The sequence below is a fragment of the Mytilus trossulus genome, chromosome 11 (genome assembly GCF_036588685.1).
Source record: "Mytilus trossulus isolate FHL-02 chromosome 11, PNRI_Mtr1.1.1.hap1, whole genome shotgun sequence".
Classification (NCBI taxonomy): Eukaryota; Metazoa; Mollusca; class Bivalvia; order Mytilida; family Mytilidae; genus Mytilus; species Mytilus trossulus.
Window position 1 is genome coordinate 2,401,338 of NC_086383.1, and position 17,191 is coordinate 2,418,528.

Here is a 17,191-nt window from a genome sequence, read left to right on the forward strand (position 1 = left end):
GACAACGTACATGCACCTTGTAGAAAATTATTTAGAGATTTCAACAACAAAACGTTACGCAAAACCATCAATTTAGGAATTGAGTATGCTACAGCACAAAGCAGTATAAACCTCATTAGATACAATGTAGATATAGGAAGATGCGATGTGAGTGCCAATGAGACAACTCTCCATCTAAATAACAACTTAAAATAAAAAAGTAAACCATTATAGGTAAATGTACAGCCTTCAACACGGAGCATTGGCTCACACCGAACAACAAGCTATAGAGGGCCCCAAAATTACTCGTGTAAAACCATTCAAACCGGAAACCCAACGATCTAATCTATATGAGAGGAAAAAACGAGAAACGAGAAACACGTACAAATAACATAAACAAACGACATCTACTGTACATCATATTCCTGTATATATCAAATTTTGTTTTTGTCTTATACACATATTGGTGCCAGCGCGACCTTGTGAATGTACATTTATCATTATGTATACATATACATTCTACCACTACACATGCTACATGGAATTTGATGGAAAACTTATTGTGACAGTGAATGGACCAAATTCAAAAATAAATTTCCTATCAATAATTTAATTACTTTAGCTACGAAATGAATCAATTACTGGTATGTATACAGAAATGCTGAATTTGTTATTAGTCGATGTAAATTTTGGCCAATGGGATTTGTTTTTCCTCCGATCATTAAGGTTTGTTTCTTGTCAATCCAGTGGAAACTATTTCACGTATACTCTGACGATAAGACAAAGGCAATATTCCAAAGAATCTGCAAAGTGTTCAGACCGCGGTTTCAGAGGCGTGAAACTTGGCCTTTCGCAAGAAAAGTCGGTTGTTAAACCGGATGGGAGACGACATTTTTTTCTTTTTTTTTTCAAAATTTTTCTGCAATGGTTCTGAACTTAAAGAGACCCTTAAACTATATATTTGTGTATACAAGGCATCTTATTTCATAATGAGCTTGTTTTTTTTTAAAGCGCTGACATATTTTATTCAAACAATAGGTATGGTATACATTCTCTCATTGTTCACCCAGAAGGTCAAAATTTACAACTCGAATTTCAATGTCATAGAGTATATATTTTACACTTTACAAAACATCAGATTACATAAATTTTACAAATTGCAAATAACTGTTTTATATACTAGTATATAAAATCAGCGCTGCATGTTTCTGTTTGATGCATTTTCGTACGAATTGACAAATTGCAATGCGTGAAGATAAATGAGGGGAACTTTACCACGACTATACCATACAGTAATTTCTAAAACCAAAGTCAACATTATAAGTATACCTAACTAAGCGGTATGGTTTTTACTCATTATCATCGAAGGCTGTATGGTAACCTGCAGTTGTTAACTTCTATGTGTAATTTGCTCCCTGGTGGAGAGTTGTCTAATTGGCAATTCTCCCGCATGTTCTTATTTTTGCACCTCATCAAGGACTTACTTTTAAGCTCCGAAGGAATATAAAAAAAAGTACGTTATTTATACTAGTAATTGTTGGGGCCCTTTATAGCTTGCTGATCGGTTTGAGCCAATGCTCCGTGTTTAGAACCTTACTTTCACCTGTAATGGTTTACTTTAATAAATTTTGACTTGAATGGAGAATTGTCTCATTGGCACTCATATCACATCTTTTTATATTTATGTTCCTGTAGTACATGTACCCGTCAATTATTTTGAATATTTATTAAATGTTGATTTCAGGAGTGTATCCGGAGCGAATTGGCTTCAAGACAACAAATATACTGAGAAGCAATATATAGTTCACACCCTAATTTAAATATAATGTTGAGGACCAGGGACAGAGATGAAAATATGCATATACCGCCTTATTGTTCTCGTGATATAGCGAGTTCGTCTCGAGTGCGGGATATCGTGGATTTGCGACTTCGTAAAAACAAAGACTTTAAAATTGGTATTTGCTGCTTCTCCGAACATGGCATTAAGGAGTAACAGCAAAGACTAGTCGGCTAATATTCAACAAAGCAACACAGGGACAAATCTTTATTGAAAATGCTAGGTATACACTAGGAAGCAAATGCTAAGACAACATATAATTATAATAAAATTTAGTCATGTATTGACAATTTATTTATTAAATAATATACAAAGACTTTCTATCAAGCCACCGTTCAAACTTTAGAGCGGAGCCGGATTCGTTCAGGCTAGATGATTGAAAAGCAAGAGAATACATCTTTCTTTTAATTATTAATTTTACTTTATAATAAAAAAAAAATTATACTTTATACTATCTTTATATATTTTTGTTTTCATCTTATGAAATTACTCTATAATTTATTGCTCCCAACGGAAGCATAAAGTATTGGTCAAGATTGACAGTTCAACGTACGATGTACATGTAGATGTGTATGTAGATGTTATTTAATATTCATATTCAATTTAGAAATTTCTGCTAAAAATACAGGAAATAGTAATAATCACTTTCTATTTATTTCTTCTATGTTTTTGCCAAGTCATTATGACACTATTGTGTCAGATGGTCATTTATTGGAAGATTCGTTCAATGGGAACGTCAGATCGACCTTTAATAATCCATTAAATAAACATTTCGACCGCTAACGTGTAGCCAGAAGAACTATCTAGATCTTTTTATACAAGTTTTAAGTTATATATCGATAGTGTCAATATATAGGACATGGATTAAAGGCATAATTTAGGGCATGGTTTAAGTATAAAATTAAATAGCTTTGGTAGTTAATACAAACTTTTCATTTTTTCATTTGTAATCAAGACATCGACATTTAATCAAAATGCCTGCTAAATACAAAATATCTTACTTCGACATCAGAGGAAAAGGAGAATTGCCTCGACTTGTTTTCGCTGCAGCTGGAAAAGAGTTTGAGGACGAGAGACTAAGTGGCGACAAATGGACAGCTTTTAAACCAAGTAAGAGAGGATTAAAGACATGTATTGGGGGATTTGAAATACTGAGTGGGGATGTGGTAATCAGGGATAAAAACTGTGGCATATAGGGGTAACCAAAAATCAGTGGGGTCTGGAAAAAAGGGGGGAGTACTAATTACAAAAAAGCAAGTTATTGAGATGAGTCAAGTAAGATCAGATCGAATATATTTGTTTGTTTATAAAACGGTTCATGTGTAGTTCAGTTGTTTTAATTCTTATCTTTTTTGTAAAAATAATTAAAGAAACTATTCCCTCTCCCCCAGTTACGGCCCTAGCCGTGTCATACTGAAAACTTCATAAAATTATGGCCACGATCTTCATAATCAAATCGAGAAAAGAATATTTTTAAAAGTTTTGAAAGACCGAAGGGGAAAACTATCAAAATGAATATTTCTACCTTTTTACTTCGGGATGTTATATATACAAGAAAAAGCTTAAATTATAATATCTATAACTTATTTTCGGTGCTTTACTTTTGCCTCAATTGGCAATTCATTCGCGGCAAAACATATTTCTTTTTTTATTTCAACAAAATAAATCTTTCTATAACATAAATAATTCAGGTTTTGCTGTAAGTTGTCCATTACAGTTATTTCAAATTCTGTAAAGGTTGAACTATATTTGTATTTTGTTGGTTATTTTTTTTCCTTTCCATTTTTTCAGCCATTTATTTTCTCATTTCGACCATTATAAGAGCATTTCTTTCAAATTTAAAACGACCATAGTACAGGCATTCTTTCAAATTTAATATAACCGTGCTTACGGCGGTATATTTGTAATTGCGTTTAAAGCTGTTCTCGTTTTAAAACTTTAAACTTGGAGGTCAATCAAAATTATTCGAATTGCAATCTTTTAAACGGCTTTTAATATTAAGATCCCGCAAATCACATTTTGTTATACGTGGAAATGCATGGCAAGAAAATTTAACAAAAGGCAAAATTAACTTCTATTTATGCGGTTTAGTAGAATTTCTTGTGGGGAAGGGTGTTGGTCGGAGGAATTATTTTATTATCAAAATGTGTGATTCTTAGTATTTTTAATAACAAAAAAATATACTATTTCAGAAGAGTAAGTGGAAACGATCAAAATATTTTGCATAGATTTTACAGTAAGGGAAAATTAAATAACACGTAAGGTTCAAAGTATACATGTTATATTATGTTCTTGTGCCTTATTGAAAAACGGGAAAAAAAAGTTTGTCCAGGAAAGAAACTACCTCTCCCTCTTTTTCCCCTATCCTACCTAGAGAGGATCGATCAGTACCATACTGAAATCTACATAGAATCATGGCCATCACCACAAAACGATATATCAATTACTTAATTAGAATGTCCATTAATACAATTATATCAAATTCTGTATAGGTTTAATAATATTTGTATTTTGTTGGGTTTATTTTTTCCTTTTGTTCAGCCATATATTTTCTCGTTTAGATAATTAAACTAGCATTCTTTCAAATTTAATATAACCGTGCTTACGGCGGTATATTTGTAATTGTTTAAAGCTGTTCTCGTTTTATATATATCTTTATTCTCATCACCAAATACATAGGTACAGAGTAGACATGCATGTATAATACAATATATTAACTACATAAACATAAATATACAATATATACAACAACAGCAAAGACAAAAAGAACTTATTCAGGAGGACACACTCGCTTGTTTATAATTCGTATAAACTTACATAAATTAATGAGATCTGTCCTATTTGTAGACGACATAATTTCAGTAAATACAATAATGTTTGGCCTTACACTAAAATTTCGATTTATAAATTTATTTCTCTCTTCTCTAAAATGTGAACAATTAATAATGTAATGAAATTCATCTCCAATATCTAGCTTACATAAATTACACTTTCTATTTTCCCTTTCTATATTGTACCATCTTCCAAGTTCGACTGGAAGTTTATGGTTGCATATTCTAAATTTACATAATGTCAAAAAATCTTTTTCGTCTAAAATATTAAAATATTCTTCAAAACACAATAAATTCTTATAAATACGATAATTCAAGGCTTTGGAACAATTTTGAATAGTATCGTTCCATGTTTGTTTGAACTGATCACACAATCTTACTTTAATATTATATTTCAACCATACATCATTTAAAAAGAGCTGTGTGTTCCAGATATAAGAAAATCCACATTCATCGAATATATTTTTAACACATATTAACCATTTAAAATCTATGTGTTTAGTACAATACAAGTGGTACAGTAGCTTATAAATAATACATGAATACTTTGACTGTTTTCCCATAATTAATCTAGACCAGTAGGATATCATCCTTAATTTTACATCAATAGAGAGTGGAAAACGTCCTAGCTCACCGTATATCATACAGTTTGGAGTGGAAGATTTCAGATTTAGGAGCAACTTACAAAATTTTAGATGAACCTTTTCGACAATATCACAGTTGATAAATCCCCATATTTCTGATCCATATAAAAGAACAGGTTTTACAACTCTATCAAAAAGATCTAACTGACAAGAAACTGATAGGCTATGAAATTTTCCCCTTTTTAGTATCTCATACATCGCTTTTGTCCCTTTTTCAACTTGTGATTTAATCGCCTTTTTATAATTTCCCGTTTTTGTCAACAATATACCCAAATAGCTAAACTCTTGAACGATTTCTATTTCTTGATCATCTAAAACAAAGTGTAAATTGTCCGGTAATCTTCCATATGAAAAACATAATATTTTGGTTTTGGATACATTTACTTTTAATTTCCAGTAGTTACAGTATTCATTAAAAAAATCTAACTGTATTTGAAGATCTTCTGGTGTTTCAGACATTAACACAGTATCATCAGCATATAATAATAAAATGATATTGAGAAATACATCAAGTTCATGTTCTAATTCTTCTGTAACTGTCAAAAGGCCCTTACGGTCTTTTGTTTGTAAAAAAATTTCCAAGTCATTCAAAAAAACTGCAAACAAAAAAGGGGACATATTTTCCCCTTGCCTTACCCCATTATTACATGGAAAATAATCAGACTTGCTGTTATTAAAAATAATATTTGATTTAATATCTTTGTACATACTTTGAATCACATTTAACATTTTCCCATTTACATTGTTTAACAGTAGTTTATGCCAAAGTCCATCCCTCCAAATTTTGTCAAAAGCCTTTTCAAAATCTATAAATGCACAATAAAGTTTTTTCTTTCTTTTCTTCAAAAGTTCAAACAAAGAATGTAATATAAATAAATTATCCATAGTGCTAAAGCCTTGCCTAAAGCCACATTGTGTTTCATGTAAAATTAGGAAATCGTCAGAATATTTGTTCAAACGCGCGGTTAGAATAGCCGTAAACAGTTTACCCAAACAACTGACAATGGTAATTGGCCGAAAATTTTTAGGATTATTTCGGTCTCCTTTATTCTTGAATATTGGTATGATATTACCAACTAACCAACTCTCTGGTACAAATCCGGTATCAAATATCAAATTAAATAATGTTTCATAAATATCGATAAGCTGGTTTGAAGTTGCTTTTATGTATTCATTTGTAACAGCATCTTCACCACAAGATTTATCGTTTTTCAAATTTTTAATACATTTCAAAATTTCTCCTTTTTCTATATACAAATTCAAGTCATAATTAAGTTGATTAACCTGCTCTTCGTCGAGAGGTGGTAAATCAGCTCCATTATCATCCGTTGGAGAAGCATTTAGATCCTTAAAGAATTCAAATAATTTCTCTATTGGGATATCCGGTTGTTTTTTACGCTTTCCCTGGTTAAGTACTTTCCAATAGTCTCTAGAATTTTTTGTTCTCAATTCTTTCAATTTTTTTGAAAGATTTTGTCGGTATAATCTATGATTTTTGTCGAGAGTTTTCTTGTATATGTTTTCCGATCCAGCCAAATTGGATCTATTTACTGTAGTTCGATTTTTTTTAAATTTTCGTCTAAATTTACGATAATTTTGTCTCGCAAATTTACATTCTCGGTTAAACCAGGGTTTACTCATAAACGATTTCTGACGTGTTTTCCCGTTTTTACTATGAGAAATGCCAAATGTAGCTTTTGCACTTTCTATAAAAATTTCACATAGTTTCTCAACATGTATATTTACATTTACATCAACCCTTGGTTTTTTAAGGTTATACAAAAGATCTTTTATTTTACCTTGGTTTATATTTTGCTGAAATTCTATCAATTTATCACTGTCCCACTTTCTTATCCTTTCTACACTTTCTTCTATATAATCAGGTACCTCACATCCTTCTACATTTGTTGCATACACACTAATAGACAATGGACAATGTACATCAGAAAATAATTTTGAAAAATCTACTACTTCCAAAGTACAAAATCTATTTATAAAATTCACATTACTAATGCAATAATCTACAACACTTGCATTCCTGCAAGTCAACTTTCCTTCCTTGTCACCATTTATCCTCCCATTAAGTATAAAACAGTTATTCCCCTTGCAAAAGTCCAATAATAAAGAACCATACCTATTTTTTCCAATATCTCTATTTTTTCTTTCCCTCGGAATATCTAGAAAGTCCAAAATGGACACACTATTTTCTATTAAATCAGAGAAATTATTTGAAGGATCATGTGAGTCTAAAGTAAGAAAATCTTTCTCTGATGCTGTTCGACCATTAAAATCTCCAACCAAACTGACAAATTTATATCGTGATGACAAGTCCAGAAACTCATTTTCAATCTGACTAAAAGCATCCCAAGATGCATAAGACGTGTACTCTGGTGGAATATACACAATTCCAATAACTGTATCGGTATCAGTGTTCATAATTTTAGAACTTATCTTGAACCAAAAAACAAACTTGCTACATGTATCAATTACCTCAATGAAGTGTTCATATTTCTGTTTGTAACCAAGTAGTATTCCACCAGATTTCACTTTTGCATTTTTTTTTCTATTTTTAAATTTAAATATATAACCTGGTAGTTTTATTTCATCTCTATCATCAAGTTTGGTTTCAACTAAGCATATAATGTCATGACTTCTTAACAAAGTTTCAAATTCAGGATATTGTGGTTTTTTAATAATTCCACAACAATTAAGTGATAAAATATTGAGCATATCAGGAGATGTAATTTTTAAACCACTATTTGACATATCTAAATTTTCTGTATCAAAAGAAGCATTTGTATCATAGAAACTGTCTGTAGTCATAATTACATTTTTATCAATAACATTTTGATTGTCAATATTTTCGGTTTGATCAACCTCATCAATTTTACTTTTTAATTTTGTTTTGATAACATTCAAAACAGGTTTATTAATGTCATTATGATGGAAACAGTTTGAATTATCTACAATAAGACTTGTGCTTGTGGGTTCTCCCTGACATCCCTAACTCGGCGTTGTACCATTTTGACGACGTCTTTTAGTTGGTCTTTTATCTGGCGTTATTCTGTTGTTCGGCGGTGACCTCAATGGTGATGGAGGGGATTGGTTTGCAGCACTGTCACTTTCCATATGTCTTTCAAAGTCGTCATCTTCCTGTATATTGTAAAGTTGTCCATCAATATACAGGCGGTCCCGGACGAGAACTACATCCCTTTGTTGTTGCTTAGCTTCTTTCATTATCGGGAATAGTTTTTTCCTACGTTTAACAATTTCTGCAGGGAACTGTTCACTTATGCCAAATGGGGCACCTCTCAGCTTGTTGGCGTTATTAAGCACAAATTGGAGGTCGCTGTGATAAATGAATCGAGCGACGATCGGGCGAGCACCATTAAGACCAGGCTTACCAAAGCGATGAACGCTTCCAAACTCAATGAAGTGATTTATTTCTAATTCTTGACGTATGAATCCTCGGAGTTTGTTTTCACAATTTTCAAATTTTGAATGACAAAGGCCTGTGAAAATGAGGTTATTCTTCATACTACGGCACTGGAGGTCTAATATTTTATCTTTAAGTTCAATTATTTCATCGTCTTGTACCTGTTTTGTAGACGATTGACCGATACTTTTTTGGCTTTGCTCCAACTTTTTTTCAAGATAGTCAACTTTTTTGTTGAGAGCGCTAATTTGGTTTGATGAAGTTTTATATTCTGTTTTACATTGATCATACATATCACTCATAGCTTGTACGCTAGTTTCCAGAGTATTACTTTTTTCTTCTAGATCTTTCAAATTTTTCGTATGTGTACGCAGATCAGCAGATAGCAGTGTGACAGTTGTTTTTATTTTCTCTATACTTTCCATACCAGATTCAATCTTTTTTATACTATGTTCAACAGATGTTACAACACTTAAGATTAATGTTAAAAGAGTTGCCGTATTATTTTCATTGCCATCCTCTATGACCTTACGGCTTTCAGCAAGAATTTTTGTTGTTTCAGCAAAAAACTTTAAATGTGTAGGTCAATCAAAATTAATTAAATTGCAATCTTTTAAACGGCTTTACATATCATGATCCCGCAAATCACATTTTGTTATACGTGGAAATGCATGGCCAGAAAATTTAACAAAAGGAAGAGTTAACTTATTCATAAATGTACATGCTTTCATTTTTTTATATACAAATAAGGCCGTTAGTTTTCTCGTTTGAATTATTTTACATTGTCATTTCGGGGCCTTTTATAGCTGACTATGCGGTATGGGCTTTGGTCATTGTTGAAGGTCTTACGGTGACCTTTATTTGTTAATTTCTGTGAAATTAAAAATGACACAGAAATAAACAATAATAGGTCACCGAACAACTGTCCAGAAGAGACCAACATAAAAAGCGTCAAATCACTGGAAAACACTTTTTGTATAAAGCTGCATATATATACCTCTTCATTTATAAAACTATCTTAGTGGCAAAACAGAAATTCTTATCGAGCTAACACAATCACAGCAATATCAATACAAAACACAGTTTGCAATAAAATTGACCAAAAAATATTGAATTTATTAAAAACATTAAGTTATTTTTTTATATATTTCAGAAACACCATATGGTCAGATGCCTGTATTAACTGTGGATGATAAAACTATGATTAACCAGACCGGTGCCATTGCCCGATACCTTGCACGTGAATTCGGTAAGATTTATAATTAACGTCTGAAAGGACTTTTTGAAAACTGCTAATCGATGAAATGGTTCACTTTGGTTTATCGGTGATTTTTCTGCAAACAAATATCATATTACACAAAAGAGTACATGTTAAATATAAAGAAGAATAATACAATTTATTAGTGTTTGCTATATATTTTATTTTATAGTTCTTTGCAATGTGTTCCTGGGGTTAAGCAAACTGCAAATTAACATATTTAACATCTTGTTCACTATCTCGAAATATAAAAAAAAAGAGTGGTATAATTACCAATGAGACAACCGTCCACAAGATACCAAAGTAACACAAAAAATATCAACTATAGGTCACCGTAAGGCCTTCAACAATGTGCAAAGCCCATACCACATAGTCGGCTATAAAAGGCCCCGAAATCTAAAGGTCTTTTACGAATATTTACAGTATCAACAGTTTACGTGTGTGAACCAGTATTAAGAAAATTCTCAAATTGGACTAGTATAAAAAAAAAAAAAAACAGATATTGAACAAGATTAACCAACTTCATCCAGAAAGACCAAACTACAAATACATAATTGACAATAGCAGGTTATTGCACGGCCTCCAAGAACACCGTGAGATAATCAATAAAAATACAAGGGCGGATTGATTGGTGATTGAGATTGTTACAGAGGTTGTACCTCTTTTGTTCATATCATTTTAATGTTGCATGGTGTTCTAGGGGTTGGACCCCACCCGCTTCGAAATGGCTGGATCCGTGAATGTCTCTCCAGCAAGATAAACTGTCTTCGAAGCCGAAGTTAGTTGTTCTCTATGGACACTTCGCTCCCTCCATCAAAAAGAGCTGTCAGTTTAACCAAAAATAAAAACTAGAGAAATATGACTTAACGAATTTAGAAATGAAGATACCCCACTAAATTTTCATTTTTTTTTAATACAATTTCAACATTTAACAGGATTGTATGGTTCAAATAATATGGAAAATACCAAGTGTGACATCATCATTGAAACTACAGTTGACGTTTTTACTGCTATGATTAAATTACATTTCGAAAAGGATGAAGCCCAAAAGGTTCGTATTTATTTGATTTGTGGATAAACCTTATTGCAAAATTACGTTAAATTACAAATAAATAAGTACATGTATATACAAGAACACAACAAATAAACAATTAACGAATGTAAGATTAAACTTTGGGCCTCTGCGCCGAATGGTCTACGTAGTTCAAATACAGGATACTTTGGTTTGAATGTGAGTTCGAACCCTATGCATGCAAGTCCACGTGGAGGTGCGTTCGATTCTTTTTTTCACACTGATGGTTGATTGATACTCAAAAACTAGTAGTCCTACTAAATCATTATAATATAAACCAAGTAAAAAAAACATGTTCCTTTTTTCAAACAATCTTTAGAGATGAGGACAGGGGACTCTTAGTTAGTTTTACTTGTATATATAATGTTACTTATATGACAAATTTTTTTTTATTATTGTTCACTATGGGCTCTCCAGCATCCTACGACAATAATTTGACCGCTATGATACAGCCAATACCCCACGAGGTGGCGTTTAACACCATCAATCAATTAATCAATTATCAATCAATAAGATATAAATAACTATATTTTTAAAGACTAATAGTTTTAATAGAAACTCTAATATAACAAACGAGTTCACGGATGGGGTTAAGCATTGTCACAATTAAGATATGAAATGATGGCCTGGTGTGTCTGAAATTAGCATAATAATCAGGTCGTATTGACATCATATTGAGCATAAAGACTTGTTTACTTACAAAAATATCAATCATATACATTTATAGATCCTCAGACTGATTTGCATGCATACATTTGAAAATCTCAACAATATAGAGCCTCAAACTGATTTACATTTGAAAATCTAAACAATATAGAGCATCAAGACTAATTAACCTACGATAATCTTAACAATAACGTTGACCATCAGGATGGATTCATCTACGATAATCTTTACAATAACGTTGACCATCAGGATGGATTCATCTACGATAATCTTTACAATAACGTTGACCATCAGGATGGATTCATCTACGATAATCTTTACAATAACGTTGACCATCAGGATGGATTCATCTACGATAATCTTTACAATAACGTTGACCATCAGGATGGATTCATCTACGATAATCTTTACAATAACGTTGACCATCAGGATGGATTCATCTACGATAATCTTTACAATAACGTTGACCATCAGAATGGATTCATCTACGAGAATCGCAATGTCGATCAAATGTTTTCAAATTGCATTGAGAATAACAATCGTGAGACTCTTAATTTGAAAATAAGGAAATGTAGTAAGATTGCAAAATGAAAACAGAGTTCGTTCGAATAACGTTGATATCAGCAACACATTTCAGACGTTTTTGTACTATTATTTCATAAAAGTTTTTACAAGATAGGTTACACATATTCATTTAGTATTTTTATTTTTTTTTTATCTAGGAAGAACTTGGTAAAAAGTTTAGTACAGACGTTTTGCCCCAATATTTCACATATTTGTGCAAGGTACTCAAAGAAAATGGAGGAAAATTTCTCGTTGGATCGAAGGTAACAAATATATATATAAAGCAAATCATTGGGACCAGAAGAACATATATTTTGTTCTGAATAAATAAAGAATAAATGATAAATGATAAAAAAAAGAATATCACGTTTTAATGATAATCCATTTCTAGAGCCAATATGCAGGTAGCCTCCATGATCGAGGGATCCTTTGCAATAACATATATCGCTAACCAGTCGACACGCGACTGGTTTGTTCGCCTCCATTCTTAATTGGCTAGGATTGTCACTGTAATCCTTTTGAAGGTCTTTGGTTCTGTCCGGGAACTCCGAGTTTCTGCATCAATGAAAACTGACCTCCAAAAAATAGTCTAATAGCTCAATTGAACTGAAGTGGCGTTAAACAACAATCAAGTCAGTATAATCTTTTTTAGGATATTTAGATTCTGAATCTTTGGTAATCAGTTTACTTTTTTGACCACGTGATTAATTTAAAATTAAAATAGCATATTCCTTGGTAGCTTTGTCATTTCAAATAGTTGTAAAAAAAAAAGTGCACGATATTATTCTTTCTTTTTTATTATTTGTAGTTGACAGTTGCGGATATGGCTGCTTTTGACATGCTTGATAAACTTACATGTAACCCAACGATGGGAGAAGGTGTGTACAAAGACTTTCCTGAAATCAAAAAGTTTTACGAAAGTGTAAAAACAAATGCTAATGTACAGAAATATTTGGAAAAGCGACCGGCAGCAGACATGTAAATCAAGGAACATACTCATTTTTTTTCTTTCATTTACTTATTTCAATTTTTACATGGTTTTACATTAACAAACATAAGAATGTGAACAAATATTTGAAATTATTTACATCGTATACAATAGTACATGGTATTTGTACTTCTTTTATTTTATAGTTATCTGTTTATTGAATGTGTTTTACAAATTGCAATTTTCTGAATTAAAATATTATGAAGCTGTATTATTGTTTTATTATTAATTATGTAGCAGTGACAAATCTCTCATCAAAGATTTCAGGCGTATAGTTTTATACGCTAGCTGTGCGTTTCGTCTGATTTCAAACCACTCAGCAGTGACGTTCGAATTAAAAGTATTATAAGGCTACAAAAAGTGAGCTAGTGTTAACACAAACATTATATACAAGCAAATATTCTAACAGTATATAAATGCTGTATTATGAGGGTTGATAGGCTTTACAGAAAAGACAAGAATGGAAAACTAGATGCTCTAAAGAGCCTGTGTCGCTCACCTTGGTCTATGTGCATATCAAACAATGGACACAGATAAATTCATGACAAAATTGTTTTGGTGATGGTGATGTGTTTTTAGATCTTTATTTACTGAACATTCTTGTTGCTACAATTATCTCTATCTATAATGAACTTTACTGAATAGTTACAGTGGAAAATATTTTCTAAAAATTTATGAAAATTGTAAAAAATTTACTATAAAGACCAATAACTCCTTAAGGGATCAACTGACTATTTTGTTCATGCTGACTTATTTGTAGATCTTACTTTGCTGAACATTATTCTCTATCTATAATAATATACAAGATATTAACCAAAATCTGCAAAATTTCCTTAAAATTACCAATTCGGGGTTAGCAACCCAACAAAAGGTTGTCTGATTTCTCTGAAAAATTCAGGGCAGAGAGATCTTGACCTAATAAACAGTTATCCCTCACGTCAGATTTGCTCTAAATGCTTTGTTTTTTGAGTTATAAGCCAAAAACTGCATTTTACCCCTATGTTCTATTTTTAGCCATGGTGGTCATCTTGGTTGGATGGCTGGGTCACCAGACACATTTTTTAAACTAGATACCCCAAAGATGATTGTGGCCAAGTTTGGATTAATTTGGCCCAGTTGTTTCAGAGGAGAAGATTTTTGGAAAAGATTACTAAGATTTACGAAAAAACGGTTAATAATTGACTATAAAGGGCAATAACTCCTAAAAGAGGTCAACTGACCATTTCGGTCATGTTGACTTATTTGTAACTCTGACTTTGCTGAACATTATTGCTGTTTACAGTTTATCTCTATCTATAATAATATTCAAGATAATAACCAAATACAGCAAAATTTCCTTAAAATTACCAATTCAGGGGCAGAAACCCAACAACAGGTTGTCCGATTCATCTGAAAATTTCAGATCAGATAGATCTTGACCTGATAAACAATTTTACCCAGTCAGATTTGCTCTAAATGCTTTGGTTTTTGAGTTATAAGCCAAAACTGCATTTTACACCTATGTTCTATTTTTTGTCATGGCGGCCATCTTGGTTGGTTGGCCGGGTCACCGGACACAATTTTTAAACTAGATACCCCAATGATGATTGTGGCCAAGTTTGGTTTAATTTGGCCCAGTAGTTTCAGAGGAGAAGATTTTTGTAAAAGTTAACGACGACGGACGACGACAACGACGACGACAACGACGACGGACGACGACGGACGCCGGACGCCAAGTGATGGGAAAAGCTCACTTGGCCCTGTGGGCCCTGTGAGCTAAAAAAGCAGAATCAGGAACTAAAAAATAAAGAATTATTTAAAAAAAAAAAAATGGGCCGAAAAAAAATTAAAAATGGAAAATAATTGGCCATGGGTTCTAAAATATAAAGAATAGAGAATAAGAATCAATATAGGGGAAAATGGTCAAAAAGAAGATATTAAGAAATGAAGATCCCCATTCAGAGCCAGCCTCTATCGTGTTTCACAGAAAAGGATCTGGATGGGATCGTTTACAGAACAGACAATAATATAGTGAAAACTATAAAGATTCGAAAAAGAGGGGGACTAAATATAAAGATTTGAAAAAGAGGGGGACTAAATATAAAGATTCGAAAAAGAGGGGGACTAAATATAAAGATTCGAAAAAGAGGGGGACTAAATATAAAGGATATATCAGGAGTAAAATTAAACAGGTATATATGTGTAAATGTACGCACATTATTGGTGAGTACATGTATGTGTTTGTATGAATGGCTTTGTAGTAAGTATAACATAATAACAATTACACGTATAAGTATAAGTATTAACAAATTATCCAACTAGTGGTTCCTGAAAATTGGCAAGGCAGGTTGCCACCAAACCCATCTGAATAGCTATTGCTGTCAATGAAAGAGGAATATTCCCAATAAGTAATTTAAATTTCTTGATACGTTCTATAAATCTTTCTAGATCTACATGAATTCTTGTTTAGCAATTAATACGTCTGGCTTAAAACTCCTCTTCTGGAGTGAATTTGGTTCTTTTGCCAAGAATTGGTAGTATATTTAACACAGTGAAATTGAGAATGGAAATGGGGAATGTGTCAAAGAGACAACTTCCCGACCATAGAGTAGACAACAGCCGAAGGCCACCAATGGGTCTTCAATGCAACGAGAAACTCCCGCACCCGGAGTCCTTTAGCTGGCCCCTAAACTAATATAATACTAGTTCAGTAATAATGGACGTCATACTAAACTCCGAATTATTATACACAAGAAACTCAAATTAAAGATCATACAAGACTAACAAAGACCAGAGGCCCCTGACTTGGGACAGGCACAAAAATCCGGCGGGGTTAAACATGCTTTTTTAGATCTCCACCCTCCCCTATACCTCTAGTCAATGTAGCAAAAAAACTAAAGGCACAACACTTAGCATAGTATAACTCAGTTTAAGAGAAGTCCGAGTCCAATGTCAAAATAGGTAACAAAAGAAACTAAACAAAATGACAATAATACATAAATTGACAAAGGACTACTAGCAGTTACTGACATGTCAGCTCCAGACCTCAATTAAACTGATTGAAAGATTATGTCTTCATCCTATGAATATGAAGCACAATTCCTCCCGGAAGGGGTTTAGTATAATTCCATCATAAGATATATGAGAAGAACCTATTTGACTGCTGGTCGTGACATCAATAAATCGTCTATGGTAAATCCCTGGTCTGCAAAGATGAGATCTTCATTGGTGATTGATATACACTCACTCACCTGTTTCTCATTGTGTATAAAAGAAGTTGGACGAAAGATACCAAAGGGACAGTCAAACTCATAAATCTAAAACAAACTGACAACGCCATGGCTAAAAATGAAAAAGACAAACAGAAAAACAATAGTACACATGACACAACTTAGAAAACTGTAAAGTGCAGGCAGCGGATCGGGATGAATGTGAGTTGGTTCTTTCCCACCGACGAAGTGTTTGCTACACATGTGTGTATAACATCTTGTCTGTATGAGTCTCCAACTTGCCTTAATCCATCGTTATCATATCTCCCGTTGCATGATAGGCTTAGGAAAAAAATGAATGTAAAACACATCCTTCATGTCATTACGAAGTCTGTAATGGGTATCACTATTCACTGGCGGATCTAGAAATTTTCATAAGTGGGGGCCCACTGACTGCCTAAGGGGGGCCCACTCCAGTCACGCTTCAGTGATTTCCTATATAAGCAACCATTTTTTTTTCCAAAAAAGGGGGGGCGGGCAAACAGTACCCCCCCCCCCCCCCCCCCCCCATTTCCCACCTTAATCCACCTCTCCTATTACATGTCCAATAACAACAAAGTTTTACACCTTCAGACTTATCTTTCACATGAACTGCCTCAATTTAATAACACTATATCAATCAAATAACGATACGATTTAACATCACACATGTACATTGATTGCAATAT

At 32.7% G+C, this 17,191-nt stretch overlaps 1 protein-coding gene across 1 annotated transcript; it reads left to right on the plus strand.

Annotated features, from left to right (window-relative positions):
* The first annotated feature begins 2,613 nt into the window (after positions 1 to 2,613).
* Positions 2,614 to 13,486, plus strand: LOC134690634 (probable glutathione S-transferase 7). The gene is made up of 5 exons (XM_063550611.1): positions 2,614 to 2,926; positions 9,881 to 9,976; positions 10,921 to 11,036; positions 12,446 to 12,550; positions 13,096 to 13,486. The coding sequence occupies exons 1-5, from the start codon at positions 2,791 to 2,793 to the stop codon at positions 13,267 to 13,269; spliced, it is 627 nt and encodes a 208-aa protein (XP_063406681.1). The 5' UTR covers positions 2,614 to 2,790; the 3' UTR covers positions 13,270 to 13,486.
* The last annotated feature ends 3,705 nt before the right edge of the window (positions 13,487 to 17,191 follow it).

Bases quoted from the DNA above. Each gene is read 5' to 3' on its own strand.
- LOC134690634 (XM_063550611.1), top strand. From the start codon at position 2,791: ATGCCTGCTAAATACAAAATATCTTACTTCGACATCAGAGGAAAAGGA. The intron at 11,037-12,445 runs GTTCGTATTTAT...TTTTTTATCTAG, and splicing joins AAAAGGATGAAGCCCAAAAG to GAAGAACTTGGTAAAAAGTT. The intron at 12,551-13,095 runs GTAACAAATATA...TATTATTTGTAG, and splicing joins AATTTCTCGTTGGATCGAAG to TTGACAGTTGCGGATATGGC.